This window comes from Suillus subalutaceus, assembly GCF_016647625.1.
Source record: "Suillus subalutaceus strain FC151 chromosome Unknown DFJ58scaffold_234, whole genome shotgun sequence".
NCBI classification, from domain to species: Eukaryota; Fungi; Basidiomycota; class Agaricomycetes; order Boletales; family Suillaceae; genus Suillus; species Suillus subalutaceus.
In genome coordinates, this window is record NW_024540483.1 from 1 (window position 1) to 13,871 (window position 13,871).

General features: G+C 47.9%; 4 protein-coding genes across 4 annotated transcripts; 3 read left to right on the forward strand and 1 right to left on the reverse strand.

The window, feature by feature from the left end:
- Positions 1 to 95: 95 nt before the first annotated feature.
- On the forward strand, positions 96 to 2,101 carry DFJ58DRAFT_847627 (uncharacterized protein; the record flags this gene model as incomplete). The annotated part of the gene is made up of 12 exons (XM_041393493.1): positions 96 to 204; positions 302 to 480; positions 540 to 653; positions 705 to 722; positions 774 to 827; positions 871 to 1,225; positions 1,276 to 1,313; positions 1,355 to 1,460; positions 1,501 to 1,553; positions 1,602 to 1,748; positions 1,798 to 1,943; positions 2,032 to 2,101. The coding sequence occupies 12 exons, from the start codon at positions 96 to 98 to the stop codon at positions 2,099 to 2,101; spliced, it is 1,389 nt and encodes a 462-aa protein (XP_041236204.1).
- Positions 2,102 to 3,886: 1,785 nt separating this feature from the next.
- DFJ58DRAFT_869061 (uncharacterized protein) lies at positions 3,887 to 6,785 on the forward strand (the record flags this gene model as incomplete). Its single annotated transcript, XM_041394253.1, has 3 exons — positions 3,887 to 4,340; positions 4,396 to 4,615; positions 4,658 to 6,785. The coding sequence occupies exons 1-3, from the start codon at positions 3,959 to 3,961 to the stop codon at positions 6,783 to 6,785; spliced, it is 2,730 nt and encodes a 909-aa protein (XP_041236205.1). The 5' UTR covers positions 3,887 to 3,958.
- A 1,553-nt stretch (positions 6,786 to 8,338) lies between these two features.
- Positions 8,339 to 9,889, forward strand: DFJ58DRAFT_821558 (uncharacterized protein). The gene is made up of 12 exons (XM_041392031.1): positions 8,339 to 8,412; positions 8,463 to 8,497; positions 8,547 to 8,713; positions 8,823 to 8,886; positions 8,936 to 9,033; positions 9,084 to 9,163; positions 9,214 to 9,221; positions 9,285 to 9,425; positions 9,478 to 9,493; positions 9,551 to 9,593; positions 9,643 to 9,745; positions 9,795 to 9,889. The coding sequence occupies exons 1-11, from the start codon at positions 8,387 to 8,389 to the stop codon at positions 9,694 to 9,696; spliced, it is 732 nt and encodes a 243-aa protein (XP_041236206.1). The 5' UTR covers positions 8,339 to 8,386; the 3' UTR covers positions 9,697 to 9,745; positions 9,795 to 9,889.
- A 1,512-nt stretch (positions 9,890 to 11,401) lies between these two features.
- DFJ58DRAFT_869063 (uncharacterized protein) lies at positions 11,402 to 13,147 on the reverse strand (the record flags this gene model as incomplete). The annotated part of the gene is made up of 8 exons (XM_041394254.1): positions 11,402 to 11,644; positions 11,697 to 11,711; positions 11,762 to 12,047; positions 12,100 to 12,194; positions 12,249 to 12,493; positions 12,543 to 12,636; positions 12,701 to 12,728; positions 12,801 to 13,147. The coding sequence occupies 8 exons, from the start codon at positions 13,145 to 13,147 to the stop codon at positions 11,402 to 11,404; spliced, it is 1,353 nt and encodes a 450-aa protein (XP_041236207.1).
- Positions 13,148 to 13,871: the final 724 nt, after the last annotated feature.

Here is a 13,871-nt window from a genome sequence, read left to right on the forward strand (position 1 = left end):
CTAGGGACGTTATTGCTGAGCAGCGAGCTAGGGACGCTATTGCTGAGCAACGAGCTAGGGACGCTATTGCGAGCAGCGAGCTAGGGATGCTATCGATGAGCAGCGAGCTCGGGATGCTATCGATGAGAAACGAGTTCGGGACGCTATCGCTGAGAAACGAGCTCGGGACGCTATCGCTGAGCAGCGAGCGCAGCATACCCAGAGGTCCGTCTTTTTGGAGCACAACTTAGACCCAGCTCTGCGCCAGGAGGATGACACTGTTAGGGCTCAACGTCATCTGAGGCTGCTAGGATCTGAGGAGGACAGCGACTCCAAAACAGCAGCAGCAACGACAGCGATGACAGTGACGACAGCGACAACAAAGATCCCGACGGAGAGGCTGACGGAGAGGATGATGAAGAGGGGGAGAATGATGACACTGTCAAGAGCTCGCAGGAGTTTGGTTGGGGGGAGGCCAGCCGGTGCCAGAAGAACATCCAGGTAAACATCTTCGTGGCATGATTTCCCTTCATTAAATCGATATCATAGGATTTTCAAAGGATGCACTACCTTCGCAACCTCCAGTCGCTCGTCCACTCACACCTGAATTTGAATTCCAGTATTCACGTGATGAAGATGATGTTGTTGCCCTGACGAGCCTTGATAAAACCTCCGTAAGTTTTCTAGTCTAGCTGAGACCAACTCACTTCATTTTGTTCGTCCAGCGGAATGAAAGCTCTCAGGTATGATCACGTTACTTAATTGTGACACGCTTACATTTCTTTTCTTTCAAGGGCCCTCAGGACATCTCACCAGGCCTACAGCGGCAACAGTCCCAACACATTGAGGTGAGATTAGAAATTGTTCTAATTGGCGCTCACAATTAAGTAGACCATTACCTTGAAGCCCAAGGATGTATTGCAGCGCCACCATGAGAAAAACAGAAAGCCCCGTCTTCCTGACCCTGACTCCCTCAAGCTGCTAAATCAAGAAACCGAGTCTAGCGTTCAGCCATCAAGAGCCAAAAGGTCCAAGGCATCGGGTAGTGGGCCAACACCCGATCAACTATCTTGGTATGGCCCGCGCTGGAAGCGTTTTCTGGAGGATGCCAAAGCGGAATGTCGCCTGCAACATGCCCTGGAGAATCCGTTTCCAGCCTTGGTGAAGAACCTACCAGGATCAATCACCGAAGTTCTTATCGCAACGTTGGTTATGTGGGATAGGAACGGTGAACAATTTGAAGCTGGTGAGTGCTCATTTGTTCTCATTCGTTCTCAAACTAATCTGTCATCGCAGGGGTTTGGCCTGAGCAAAAAATTAATATGTCTTGGTTGGTGCGTATTTAACTCATTCTGGGCCGATATATCGCTGACAGTCTGTACTGAAGCTGTACGACGATCTTTCAACTTGGCGATCAGACTTGAAGAAAACTGCCATAAGCATTGCCACCACTATCATATTCGCTCATTCCCCCGCTTTTGGTCCCCGCTCAAGAACGTGCTGCTTGGATTGAACATGCAGCTGCTGGTTTAATCAAAGAATCGCTATTCTTACGGTTTGGGGTGGACGAAATGGTGAGTGATCTTGCACTGATCGCATCTATACTGGCGGAAGATTGCCAGGGGAAAACGCGAAATTTTGCCCATCCCGCCCTTCGTGAGGTTGCCATCGCATTCTTTTACACAGGGCCATATCGAATCACGCAAAGGATGCCAGAGATCTTCCGTATGGAATTGCCACTCTCGTGTTTGGCTTTGGTTGCCGCAGTGGTAGGTTATCTCCTTCACAAATGTTGTATTAATTTTTTTTCTATACTAGTTCAATTGCGTCCTCGACGGTCTTGCGAAAAACGGACATGGAAAATCATACCCGAATTTTTCAAGCAAGGACTACAGCCCTATTTACAATCGGATGCTCGTATTTCTCAAAGATATCCTTGGAGACGCGTATCATGGTCCGAGGCTGTCAGCTCAACTGCAAGAATGGGCTGCAGCGGGATGGCAAGGATCTCCACCCTCTCCGAAAACTTTTATACTAATTTCATTTGCACAGGGCCGCGGCATTGAATCTCGAAGGAGTTGTTGAGGCGAAGCACGACCACCTGCAAATTCTTCTCGACTAGTTTTCTATTCCCGCGCCCCTCTTTCATCGTTTTAGGCACCGTTGTATCATTGTGTTCCCGATCGTGATCTAATACCGTCCAACATAGTCCATGTGATTGAATATATTGGTTTTGTTTTATTTTTAGTGTCGTGTAAGCAGTACAGCGAGCAATATCAGTACAGTGAACAATATCTGCACAGTTCCGGTGCTCTGTGAGTGTCTGTACATACATAGACAGCAATTTTTTTTGCCAATTTAAGTAGAATTTCGTAGTTGCTGGGTGGTCTGTGAGTGTCTGTACAGAAATTCACAGAGCAAGGTGCTACTTGATGAACTGGCTAACAGGGACCAAGCTGTGGAGCTTGCACACTGTACAGCGCTGTACAGCGCTGTACACCACAAAGTGGTTTACTGATGTGACCATTTTTCTCTTTGCTACTTAAGGATGGCTAGACGCTACACCCGCACCTCAGTCTTTCTTCCATTGACTGAGGTGCGTATACCATTCACATTATACTATACATGATACTTACTAGCGCCCTACAGACTCGCGTTACCTTAGGTTAGCATACATGAACTAGTCTTTCTTCCATTGACTGAGACTCGCGTTACCTTAGTTCTCGCTCTCTAACATCGGACACTTATCCACCTCCGACTGGTATTGGACAGTCTCTGGAAACGAAAGCCCAGGATCTGGTCGGAGTATAGTGACAACACTGAAATATAATTTGAGCAGTCTGTAGAAGACAGGTACGGGATCTTGCGACTGGCATTATGGTGATGGACGCCTTTGGCCGAGTCTTTAACAGGTTTCAGGGGAAGCGCGAGAAATCGAACGCGCAAGCCCCAGCTGGTCCACGTCATGTCGAGGGGATGGCCTACATAAGTAGCAGATGAAGTTGGGATGCATCAGGAGAGGCTGTTGGGCAGAATCGCCAGCCAAGTTAAGCGTTGATGCACCCCCCGGCATGATAGCGTGCATCAATCTGAAGAACGATTCCGGTCTTGCAACGAAGTCCAAAATTTTTCAAGAACTCCCGCGGGGCAATGTATACAGTATTCCTGAATTCCCTCTGCGGATATTCACCTTCTTCCGTATTACCGAGGATAGTAGTCGTCTACGCAATATAGATGATGCAAATACCAGAGTTTTGGCACCATCGAAATATCGACCGAAGAAATCTGTTCATTCCCGTGCTTCTCCCGTTAATGCAGCACATGCACACCTAAGCAAACTCCAAACCATTGGGTCTGTTTTTTTCCGCAGAGCCTTTGAGTCCTTTCATACCCAGATCCAGCCGCTCTGTTCCACACCATACCTTCGTACGACAGGCCCTCACCATTCACCCATCGATGGGATGGAGTAGCATATCGCATGTTGCTTTGTATGAAGATCTATATATTTAACCATTGGACGGTGACCGTTGATTTCATACGTGGCAGTTTCTGTAAGCTCGTTTACACGCTGTTAAAAAAAATCTCCTGACAAAGCTGCAGTATACCAGTTGCATTACCTCGAGGTGAATCAAGCGGATCGACATGTCGTTCATGACATATTTAATGAAGTGTTCTTGGAGGTTCGTAGGAGGCATGGTCTGACCGTCTGCGCTGCATGTTGGATTATTAATTTTAGGCGTCAGATGCGACATCAAGAAAATGCACCTGGTGTAAGCAGTCATAATGTTGATGGCTCCAAGCACATGGCCATGATAGGCTTCGATAGCACACCCGATGATAATCGATTAAGCGAACTACAGGACCTTCTATATTTGGACCCTACCTTATTTATGTAATTGTCTTCCCTCAGTGACGGACGCAAATATTCTCAAGTTAACTAGCTTGAACTAACCTCTCGTCGCTCCTTTCAATTCAAACTATGGCAGATGTTACCGTGCTCGTTTCACCGACTCCACTCTATTCAAGGCCTCAGTCCGCACTTGGTTTCAGCCTGAATCTTGCTCGCCGAAGCCAGCCTGAATTCGCATCACCAGTAATGGTCACTCTTGAGACAGCAGATCCTTCGACAGCACCTTCTTCGCCGGTCGAAGTGCGAACCTTTGACGAAGCTTTGCTTTTACCGCCCAAGCGTTCATCCAGAGGGCACCGAAACCAGTCAAGCATTTCCCGTTCGCAGTCTGCCCCGCCCATACAGGTTTCTTTCTCTGAACCTGTCAAGGCTCCCCCACGACGCGTATTCTCTACGTTTCCAGCTACATCTACATACACGCGTGAGCTCCCTCGACCAGCACCTTCTCTCTGTGAGTCTTCTCTTCCCATTTACTTCTTTTTTTAATACTAATCTTTATCGCACAGTCCGCCCAAGGACTTTTTGGCGCAAGACAAAGCGTTCAGGCGTCACAGGCGCATCTTATTCTCCTGCTTCCCATCTAGTTCGACGGGCCACCTTCCTTGCTGCTGGCCTTTCCCTTGACGCACCTGCCGCTGACCTCAGCGCCCTTGGTGTAGAAAGCCGCGTCTCAGTTCTTGTCCTCGGCCCCGATCACATATTGCAGCTGTATCCCAGCGTTGCCTAGTGAGCGTGCATGATGGGAAATGAACGTGCCACACAATCGAGTGGAGGTGGGACTTTGACCCATTGGAATATTAATTACGCGTATGCATATGAACGTCAGGACGATGGTCTCACCTCATTGTCGTATCCTCCTTCTTCTACACCTCCGGATTCAACCCCTATAGATAACCCTACCTCTGTCGTTGCCCCCGCGTCCACCGAGGCAAGTGCAAACACAGCTACCATAATTTCTATCACCGCCCTCCCTCCTCTCAATACGACTCTGCCTCACGGTGTCACAAAAGGTTCCTACCACCAGCACCTTGATGTCATATTTCTAGCGCCGCTCTTCGCAGTGTTAGGTGTTTTACTTGGGGTGGGTGCCGCGAGTCTGTGGTGGAAGTTCCGGCAAATCGGCGATGCGGGTTCTGGCGTATGTGGACTAGGTGGCAGGAAAACCGGCAGTGGGAGTAGGGTTAATCTTGAACCTGGTCCAGCTTATACACCCGCGCCCCCTGATGAGGTTGATGGCGGTGTCGACGATGTGGAATGCCATGGACCATATTCGACTCGCAACAGGAGCATGGAAGAAGTTACGCTCTTTGCAGCGGGCACACCTAGTAAAACAACGGTACACGGCACGCGGTACCTCTTCCCCACGCACATGCGTGACCAAGTCACCAGCGATGATACTGTGACCAAACCTCTCTGTACACCATTCCTTATAGGTGCAAGTCAGTTCAACTCAGCTGGGACTGGGGGCTCTGATCATGGCGACCCGTTCACGTGGACCCATAGTGCTTCTTCTCGCGTATATGATGCAGAAAGGGCAGAGGCAGGCCAGTCTCGACGCAGCATGTTCCAAAGAATCTCAAATCGCTCGACCTCGGCTAATGGCAGACAATATGCTGCGGTCAGGACGCACGATTCCTCCCCAAGTAACCATCCCCGCCTCAACTTAATCCCCACTCTAGCTCCAAACATCAACCCCGCAAATACTGTGAACAGTACGACTCCCCACGGGGGAAGGAGCAGTGCGGTGGATGTTCCACTGCGCTCGCTTGAGGATGGTGCAGGAGGGGAGGTGCAACGGCCTGTGAGAGCGTGGTTGGAAACACCTGAAGGGGTGGTTGAGACACCTGGGAGCACGAGATATGGCAAGTCCCGCAAATACAAGGCCACTGGCGATCAGCATACTGGTTATGTACCAATGGCAGAGACTCCACGGACCCCCATCTCGAGAGTCAGTCAGTTCTGGACGCCTCGTTGGAAAAATAAACCCGTGCCGCTGCTCTCATCTCCTTCCCCGGCTAAACCTTCTCCATCCACACCATACATTATACAATCTCCTTCACAAATCCCGCGATCCCCATCACCGATGCCACGATCTGCTTTATTCACTTCGACGCGTGAAGGACCACCTAAAGAGCGTAAGCAGCAGGACCTCCTTGAGAAAAGAATGGAATCTGAGCCCAAATCGCTGGAGCGTAGCATATCGATTCCGCAAATCGACTCTTCCGTTCTCCCACGTAGCCCCCCATTCCTGATGTCTCCCCCCCTCGAAGCCGCACTGCTATTCACCTCTACTTCATATGGTGCGCTCAGTTTTGCCACACTTGCGAATTTAAGCCCGAAGTTGGTCTCGCGTTCTTCACCCACGTCCAATGCAAGGGTTTTTACAGGCGCTTACGACAGCCCCTTGAACTCAGAGACCAAGGCAAAGGCCAACCTGAGATCGCAAAAAGATTCGAACGCAAATCAGAGTGCATATGTTACTTCCCCTGACATTTCGCTCTTCCCGCTCCCTTCCTCTGCAAAGAAACTCAAGAAGCGCAAGAGTCAGAGTAAATCCAGGAAGGGGAGGCGGAAAGAGACGAATAGAGGGACTGAGACTTCACCGATGCTCCCGTTCCCTTCATATCCTGACCACCTCGTGCATGCAGGACAGAAGACCTCTGTTTCAATGACTCTCGCCTCGAGCACCTCGCAACCCATGATCTCGCCCACACCCACTATGCTCGCGATTCTGACTGCGGCCCAGAGCTTGGAGCGCGTGAATGAGATCTTAGTGAGAGGCTATAGTGAACGGGCCCTTGGCGGTGGAGACATGGACGGCGAGGAGAGGATGTTGAGAGGGGGTATTGTCGTTGCAGGTATCGAGGAGAACTCAGGACATGGACGATATGTGTAGGATGTACGAATTGGATCTATTTTTGTGCTCTTTGTTCAATCTTTTGTCGACTCCGCATCTAGCAGCTCGTATGACCTGTGGAAAGGTGAGTGATTTTTGCAAGCCAAGTACGAGTGTCATTTGACGAAGTGAAGAACATCATAGCCATTCTTCCTGTAGAAGCCAAACCCAGTGCAACAGAACACCGATTCAGAAGGTACGAGGCTTGTGTTGCGAGCGTCCACTGATCCAAACGATCGCAATGATACCCTGACACACTGGTACTGCCAATACTATTTGTCTACCATTTATGGATTGAGAATTGGAAACATACATAAGCGGCTCGGTGTCATCCCGTCATGCTGTGCAGCACACTGATCGATAATCCTCTGAGTCTGACCACCTTCTCAATTTGCTTTTCACCACATCCTCAGACTGGCAAATAAGTGGATACGACTACACGCTGCAAATCATTGTCGACTATCTATCACACTATGGCAAATATCTCGGAGATTACGGACTACCAGCCGCACGACGGAGATCTTTGGAAGTATACGACGAAGAACTATACTTGCGGAGGAATGAGTGTGCATTTCACGCAGAGAGTGAGAACATGTACAATCAGCTCAATGTTGAACAACGGCATGTTAGAGTCACGAGAGCAGTATTTTCTTTGCGGAGGGTCGACCAGGATGAGGAACTTCTAATCTTCATTCCAAAGTACTAACATTTTCAAACCGTGCGCCGACCTCATTCGAGAAGCAGTAGCCATCACCTGCGATGGACGGTGAATCGCAAACAGTTTCCTTTGAGGCGTCGACTACTTCCAACGGCTGCCGGGGTCTCACGTTCTCTCGCACAGTTCTAGATCTCAGAACTGATCCTTTTGCTCATGGACAACCATATACTGCATTGTCCCGCGTCGAGATACGTTGTAGGAGCGAATGAGAAAGATAGTCCAAATATAGTGTGCTTTTGCAGCGAAATCACATGAGTTGGTGCCAATAAACAGCAACGCCACCGCTTGTAGATCAGTCTGACTTGCCGCCACCAAGGCTCATCTGAGTTTATTGGCACGATGGGTGGAGACCTTGTAACAAAGTCATATTTTTATCTTTCCTACATCATCCCATGATACACACATCATGCATCATCGATCAGACTGTCTCAGACATCGGAGGGCCGACAGACTCGGATTTCTCCTTGAAGCACGCATACCGTAGGTAATTGCTTCCGTGTTTATTTCTTCTTGTCAGTACTAGTATCATATGCCATTAATGTGCGTGCATGGTCTTTATGCATTTCTTTCAAGTGCCTGATGCGTTACGAAAGAGATACAGCCTCTGCGTGGCGTTCAACCTTATCATAAAACATCGCATGCATTTGCGCTGTGCCGAGACATCTAAAGCTGATGCATGATGGTGTACTATCATCCTTGTAGGTCCACGTACTACGACCAGTACGGATTCTGTAAGTGGATGTTACACGGTGGCACGTTTGAACAGCCTTTACAGTAATACAATAAGTTCGCTCGTAATGTGTATTTAGTAATACTGTTATAATAGTGCGTCGATCGGACATTCTCAACACCCACTTCCTATATTGCGCATTGCCTCATTGTAATGGATATCATTGAAAAACAGCAGTTGTGAGTGATCCACGCACAAATGTCATGATCATGACCTTACGATTTACCAGGTTGTTTCACTTGTACGCCGTTCTCGTGGCAAACAGTACTAGGGCTTTCCATCTTTGTTCTCAGGATGATAACAAATTTCATAGGTATTCTGATGTACGATCATATGGTGACCCTCCCAGAAGAAATCAAGTTTATTTGGTGTCGTCCAAGAATACTGTCTGCAATGTTCTTTTTCGTCAATCGCTACTTTGCCCTGGTCGTCAATATCTTTGGCTTGTTTATCGATTTCCTGCCCGCCGTTTCAGATGAGGTTCGATGATTTCGTCATGCATCTACCCGGATAGCAGGCTCACAACTTGTTTCTGCAGAGGTTTCAATCTTACTTATTGAATATATATTGTTGTTCTTACCAAAGGCTTAGCTGTTCGAGATACATGCTAGTCAGAGAGCTGTTTCTTTTTCTTCAACAAATAACTGTTTGCCGTGAGTGAAAAGTTGATCGCGAGAAATACATACCCTGAAAGATTTTCAGTTACATTGACTCTGCGCATTTATGCCCTGTACAATCGTAGCAGGCGCCTGCTTAGTTGCATGGTTATCATCGGCCTTGCTCTTTTGGGAGGAGCGTTTGTACGTGTTCGCACATCCTTTTGCACTCTACATTCTGCTGATATTTTTAGGCGGGTTCTTTTGGAGATAATTCAAATACTGTGATTTACATACAAGGAAGTGATTGTCATAACACATTCACAGCAGAGACGTATGTCGTTCCCTTTATCGGTATGCGCCTGCTCAACTAAGTCGTGGCAGAGCCGCCCGTCAGTGAATTTTCGGTCACGTTGCATGCAAGTTGATGACGCCACTACCTTATCCACTTGCAGGTTCTGGGCTGGCTTGGGTTGCAGTTTTTGTCTACGAATTACTCATCTTTGTCCTCACAGTCTTCAGGACTTGCAAGACCAGGGGATTTCTGCGGTTATCTGTATCCAGCAAAAATATCCTTGATATCATATTTCAAGATGGTATTTTTTTTCGTCACGCTTGTAATATAAATTCTGAACCAAGCAAATGCAGGTGCGATGTATTTCGCGTAAGATTTCTAGCAAATTCATTGTGATTCGAGTGAAACTGATCTGTGTTCATTCAGAACGATGACATTGATTAATATACCCAACATTCTGACGTACTATGTGAGTTAACGAATGAGATATCGAGTCGCACGCTCACACCATGATTTAGTGTGGTTCAGTGAGCACACGCCTGCATCTTGCAATCCGGTTGGCTATTTGCTGACGATTGACAAGTATATCACCAGGGGAAATCTAGCCACATTCACTAGTTGGTAAGTGATTGGTGCGATAAACACGGATCGATTTTGAATATGACCCCAGCATGTCCGTCACTCTCATCTCTCGGCTGGTGCTTAACCTGCACAAATCTACGGATGATGGCATTTTCTCCACCGCCATCTGGGACGATGACCCCAGCCTCGATGTCTTTACCACCAGAATCAACGTACAATCCGTGATCTCCTCCCACAATTGGCAGGCTGGTTCTGGCTGATTGGATTCTGTTTCTGGATGCCAATTTCTTTTTTCGCTTTTGTCTGGCGTTTCAGGATACTTATAGTCATGATGCATGAGTAAGAATAGAATCACTATTATATTTCGTACAGTTCACCACTAGTAGAGCAGGTACGTCTATATCACTGCTACTCGAGTGGTAGTTTGAACTGCTTAATGTGTTGCCGTCTGCCGAAGAGTTCAATCTGATAATGATGATGAATATCTCACGGTAGTCACCAGTCTCGCCATCACTTAGTTTGATTCCTCGCTCAACTTTTACGCCTCATTTCGTTTCACTAAAATCATACATGTTCACCTGCCAGTGGTTTAACAGTGTTCATAGCCCATACATCGTGCAATGGTGTCTTGTTCACTTCTTGCCAGTGTGTAGTGAGATGAATCAGTGATGGGTACCCACTCATGCAACGACCTCTATGCTCGCATCCCTCCTGGTGTTGACACTATGGGCACAGTCCTTTCTATTTGCGCCACACAAGATCTAAAGCGAGTCCAGTATATACAAAGCCGGACCTAGCTGGACAGATGTCAAAACGGCGCATGCTACCATTCGATTCCGAATTCCCGACCCCCGACCGGCGTATTTACGCCAGCGCCACGTTGCTAAAGCGACGTGCCCTAGGTCCCCGTGCTACTCGGTTTGCCCTGTAGCAGCGTAAGGACCTAAGGAACCATTCGTGCGCTAGCAACACACTAATTCCTAAATAGACTAACTTGGAATATGTATGTGCAGCACCATCAACGTTTAGGATGCTTTCGACTCGCAAGGTTCCGCTCAGTTCCCCCCAGTTAACCGTGTGTGATCGTCCTTGCTGGCTACATAGCCCTCGATGGTATAGTGAATCGCTGATGGATGTGGGGAGGGAGTGAAATATGGCTGTACAGTCTAACACCAATATAAAACCGTTTCGGTCGATCCCAAGTCTTGACATCCCTTCCTCTTATGATATCGCGTTTGTAATGTATACTACTGGGTGTACTTGTATTTTATAGACTAATCATGTCGACATGAGCGGCAGTGAATTAGGCCGTGATGGGCACGGAACTCGTTTATGTAGACAAATAGATACGACGCGCCAGCCAACCATGGAATTGTGACGCAAACTGCCACCGTAATATGATGGATGGGTAGGGTGTGAGAGAAGAACAAATACTATCGATGGGCGGAAATGTGACATTCATGAAAATATGAGAGGATGCGCATAAACTAAACTAATGATCTTGATGTGGCAGGGTGCTCCGCCCTATCATGAGACGGGGATGCTTGTTCGGGGTGCGGCACGGAACTCGTACAAGTAGGGGGCTGCCCTGGCCACTGCGAGTCATTCTTCACGGTATCGTGCGTAGTGCACCTTTCGCTAAATTCAAGAAAACACATGATCAATAGGTCAGTCTTGCTGCTAAGAATTAGATGCCTACCTGTTTAGCTCTTGTAACAGATCCACTTCCAACATCCCAGCAGAACGAAGAATATCTTCTTTTGGATCATCCACCTTACTCACGAGGTCTTTCAGCACGCGGAGACGGTTTGTCAGCCAGATGATCTGGAGAATGCCAGCACTATCTATGAGTGTCCTGTTTTTTTGCCGATATATGCCACCTGACATGTAGATCGAGAGGGCTAACATGGTCAACGAAGCGGCCAATGCGACTGCCAACTGCATCTCTTCAGTAAAGTCTGGCCAAGTCAGTTTTCAATCGGGGTCTTACAGGCCACAAGTTGATCTGAAACGTAGGTTGGCGGGATCGAATGCTCTGTATGATGAAGTACCTACGTTGAGATGCCATTTTATAACCTGCCGAGAAACGACAGTGCTACCTGGTCTTGGGTCAAAGCCACCAGCATCGGAGCCGAGTTTTGCGCCTGCATCGTCTTTCAAGTCTGGTACACGTGATAAATAAAACACTTTACCGGTCCACAACAACGATGCGAATATCTTAGAGAGACTAGATTCGAATTGGTGGCGACTACAAAGAACCTTCTTTGGACCAGATGGAGGTGGTGGCTTAGAATCTTGCTCTTCCAAAACCATAGGTAAACCGATTTCTTCCATAAAATACCTGAAAGGCGAGGCGTCAGTTTGTAAGATAGCCCTCAACGTGGTTGCCTTACAGCTCGAGAAGAGAGATTCCGTAGCAGGTTGCTTGACTTTGAGTCATACAAATCTTTACGGGGTGCATAGCTCCAGTCCTGAATGGATATGCAAGCTTCGATGTGTTCAGCAGACGAAGGTCACAATTGCTAATAACATATTTGCTAACCCAATTTTTATTACGCCTATACTGACCTAGTACTTCTGGCGGCGACCAGATATCACGAATATTGTCTCCCTTTGGCGCCGTCCATGCCTTCCAGTTCGAAGGAGGAGATAGAACCGGGGGTGGTAAGAGTGACAGTAATTGACCTGTTTCCGTATCGACTTCCGCCGTATAGTGTTCAACATATATGTTGCAACCTATTAAATGAGCATCAAGTACAGTCGAGATGATCGGAGCTTGTGGACTGTCTGTCGAGACCATTAGCGAGCGGGGCAGGGTGGTAGCGCGAGCACATACCGGATTGGTATTCCCAGTTCATGTGCTGTACGGTTGCTGATTTCAGGGAGTCATCAACATCGATGGACATAGGAATTACGAATACGATGGTGGGCTAAAGGTGGTATGGGTCGCTTAGAGAGCCATGTATAAGCAAACAATAATTGAAATATACATACTCCAGGGAAAAGGTCAGACATGGAAAGACTGACTACCAACTGATCTTGATCTACTCAAATGTAAGATACAACTCTTGCAAGTGAGGAAGGAAACACCGACAGGGAGGGTACCAGCCTGGCTGGCCATTTCCTGGTCTGCTCGCCACCTGAAACTTGAGGCTCGACCACGTAGTCTCCGAATTGATTGGCATTCAGCTTTGGGGTGTAGCTCAACTCGGAATTACGGAGCAACCCACACTCCGTTCGGAATGTAGTTGCATCTACAGTGGCGTTTCCTGTGGCGCCATCTGCTTGAACGGTGTCATACAGTGTGGCACCATTAAGTCCCGCGTTCGACGGACTGGTAAAATGGCCCAGGGAAGGAACAATGGCGCTAATGGTGTGCCACTGAAGCGCCGTCATGTCGATATCTGGGCCAGGCCAGTGAGAGAGCGTTGTTGCCGACATGTTTGTGGTTGCAGTGAATGTCTGCAGCTGCAATATGGATGATGAAGCTACATGAAGCGCGAATACACATCCCAGATAAGTGGCAATTGACGCGATCCACCACAATGATCCAGTAGTGCTTGATTGCTGCCAGAGACACTGTAATGCAGAACCAAGGCCACTCCATGCGTTAACATTGTCGTGAAGGATGGTCAATTTTTGATGCTGAATTAAGGTCCGGTAGAGTGTCAGCCGTTGCACCAGGTAAACGAGTATCATACAATACAGCTTTATAGGTCAAGATCAATTAAGTCTAATTTGAACGAACAATTAGCCTCACTGCATAAAAGGCCTGTGTCGATGCGCCCAATACCGACATCCATGCATCATTCTCAGATGTGACAAGGTGGTGCTCGACGGCAGAAATCCTTAGCCCCAGGAGAACAAGATGGAGAAGAACAAGAAATCCGTGCATAAACACACACAGAAATGCCGATACCGATTTTGTTGACTTGTGCAGACATCGACATTGACTCGGAGTGTTTGTTGGCATTCGTTCATGTACAGAAGAGCTCGAGAGGCTCCCAATTGGTTGCAATGACATGGAGCCATGGTTTCCCTGTCGCTTCGTGTTCAACACGTTAGGTAGCAGAGAAGAGAACATGCTAAAGGGTAGACAATCAGCTTATCACTGTGACGTTGCTTTTATGCGCTGTTTCAGTTCCCATTGCAAGTATACCACCAT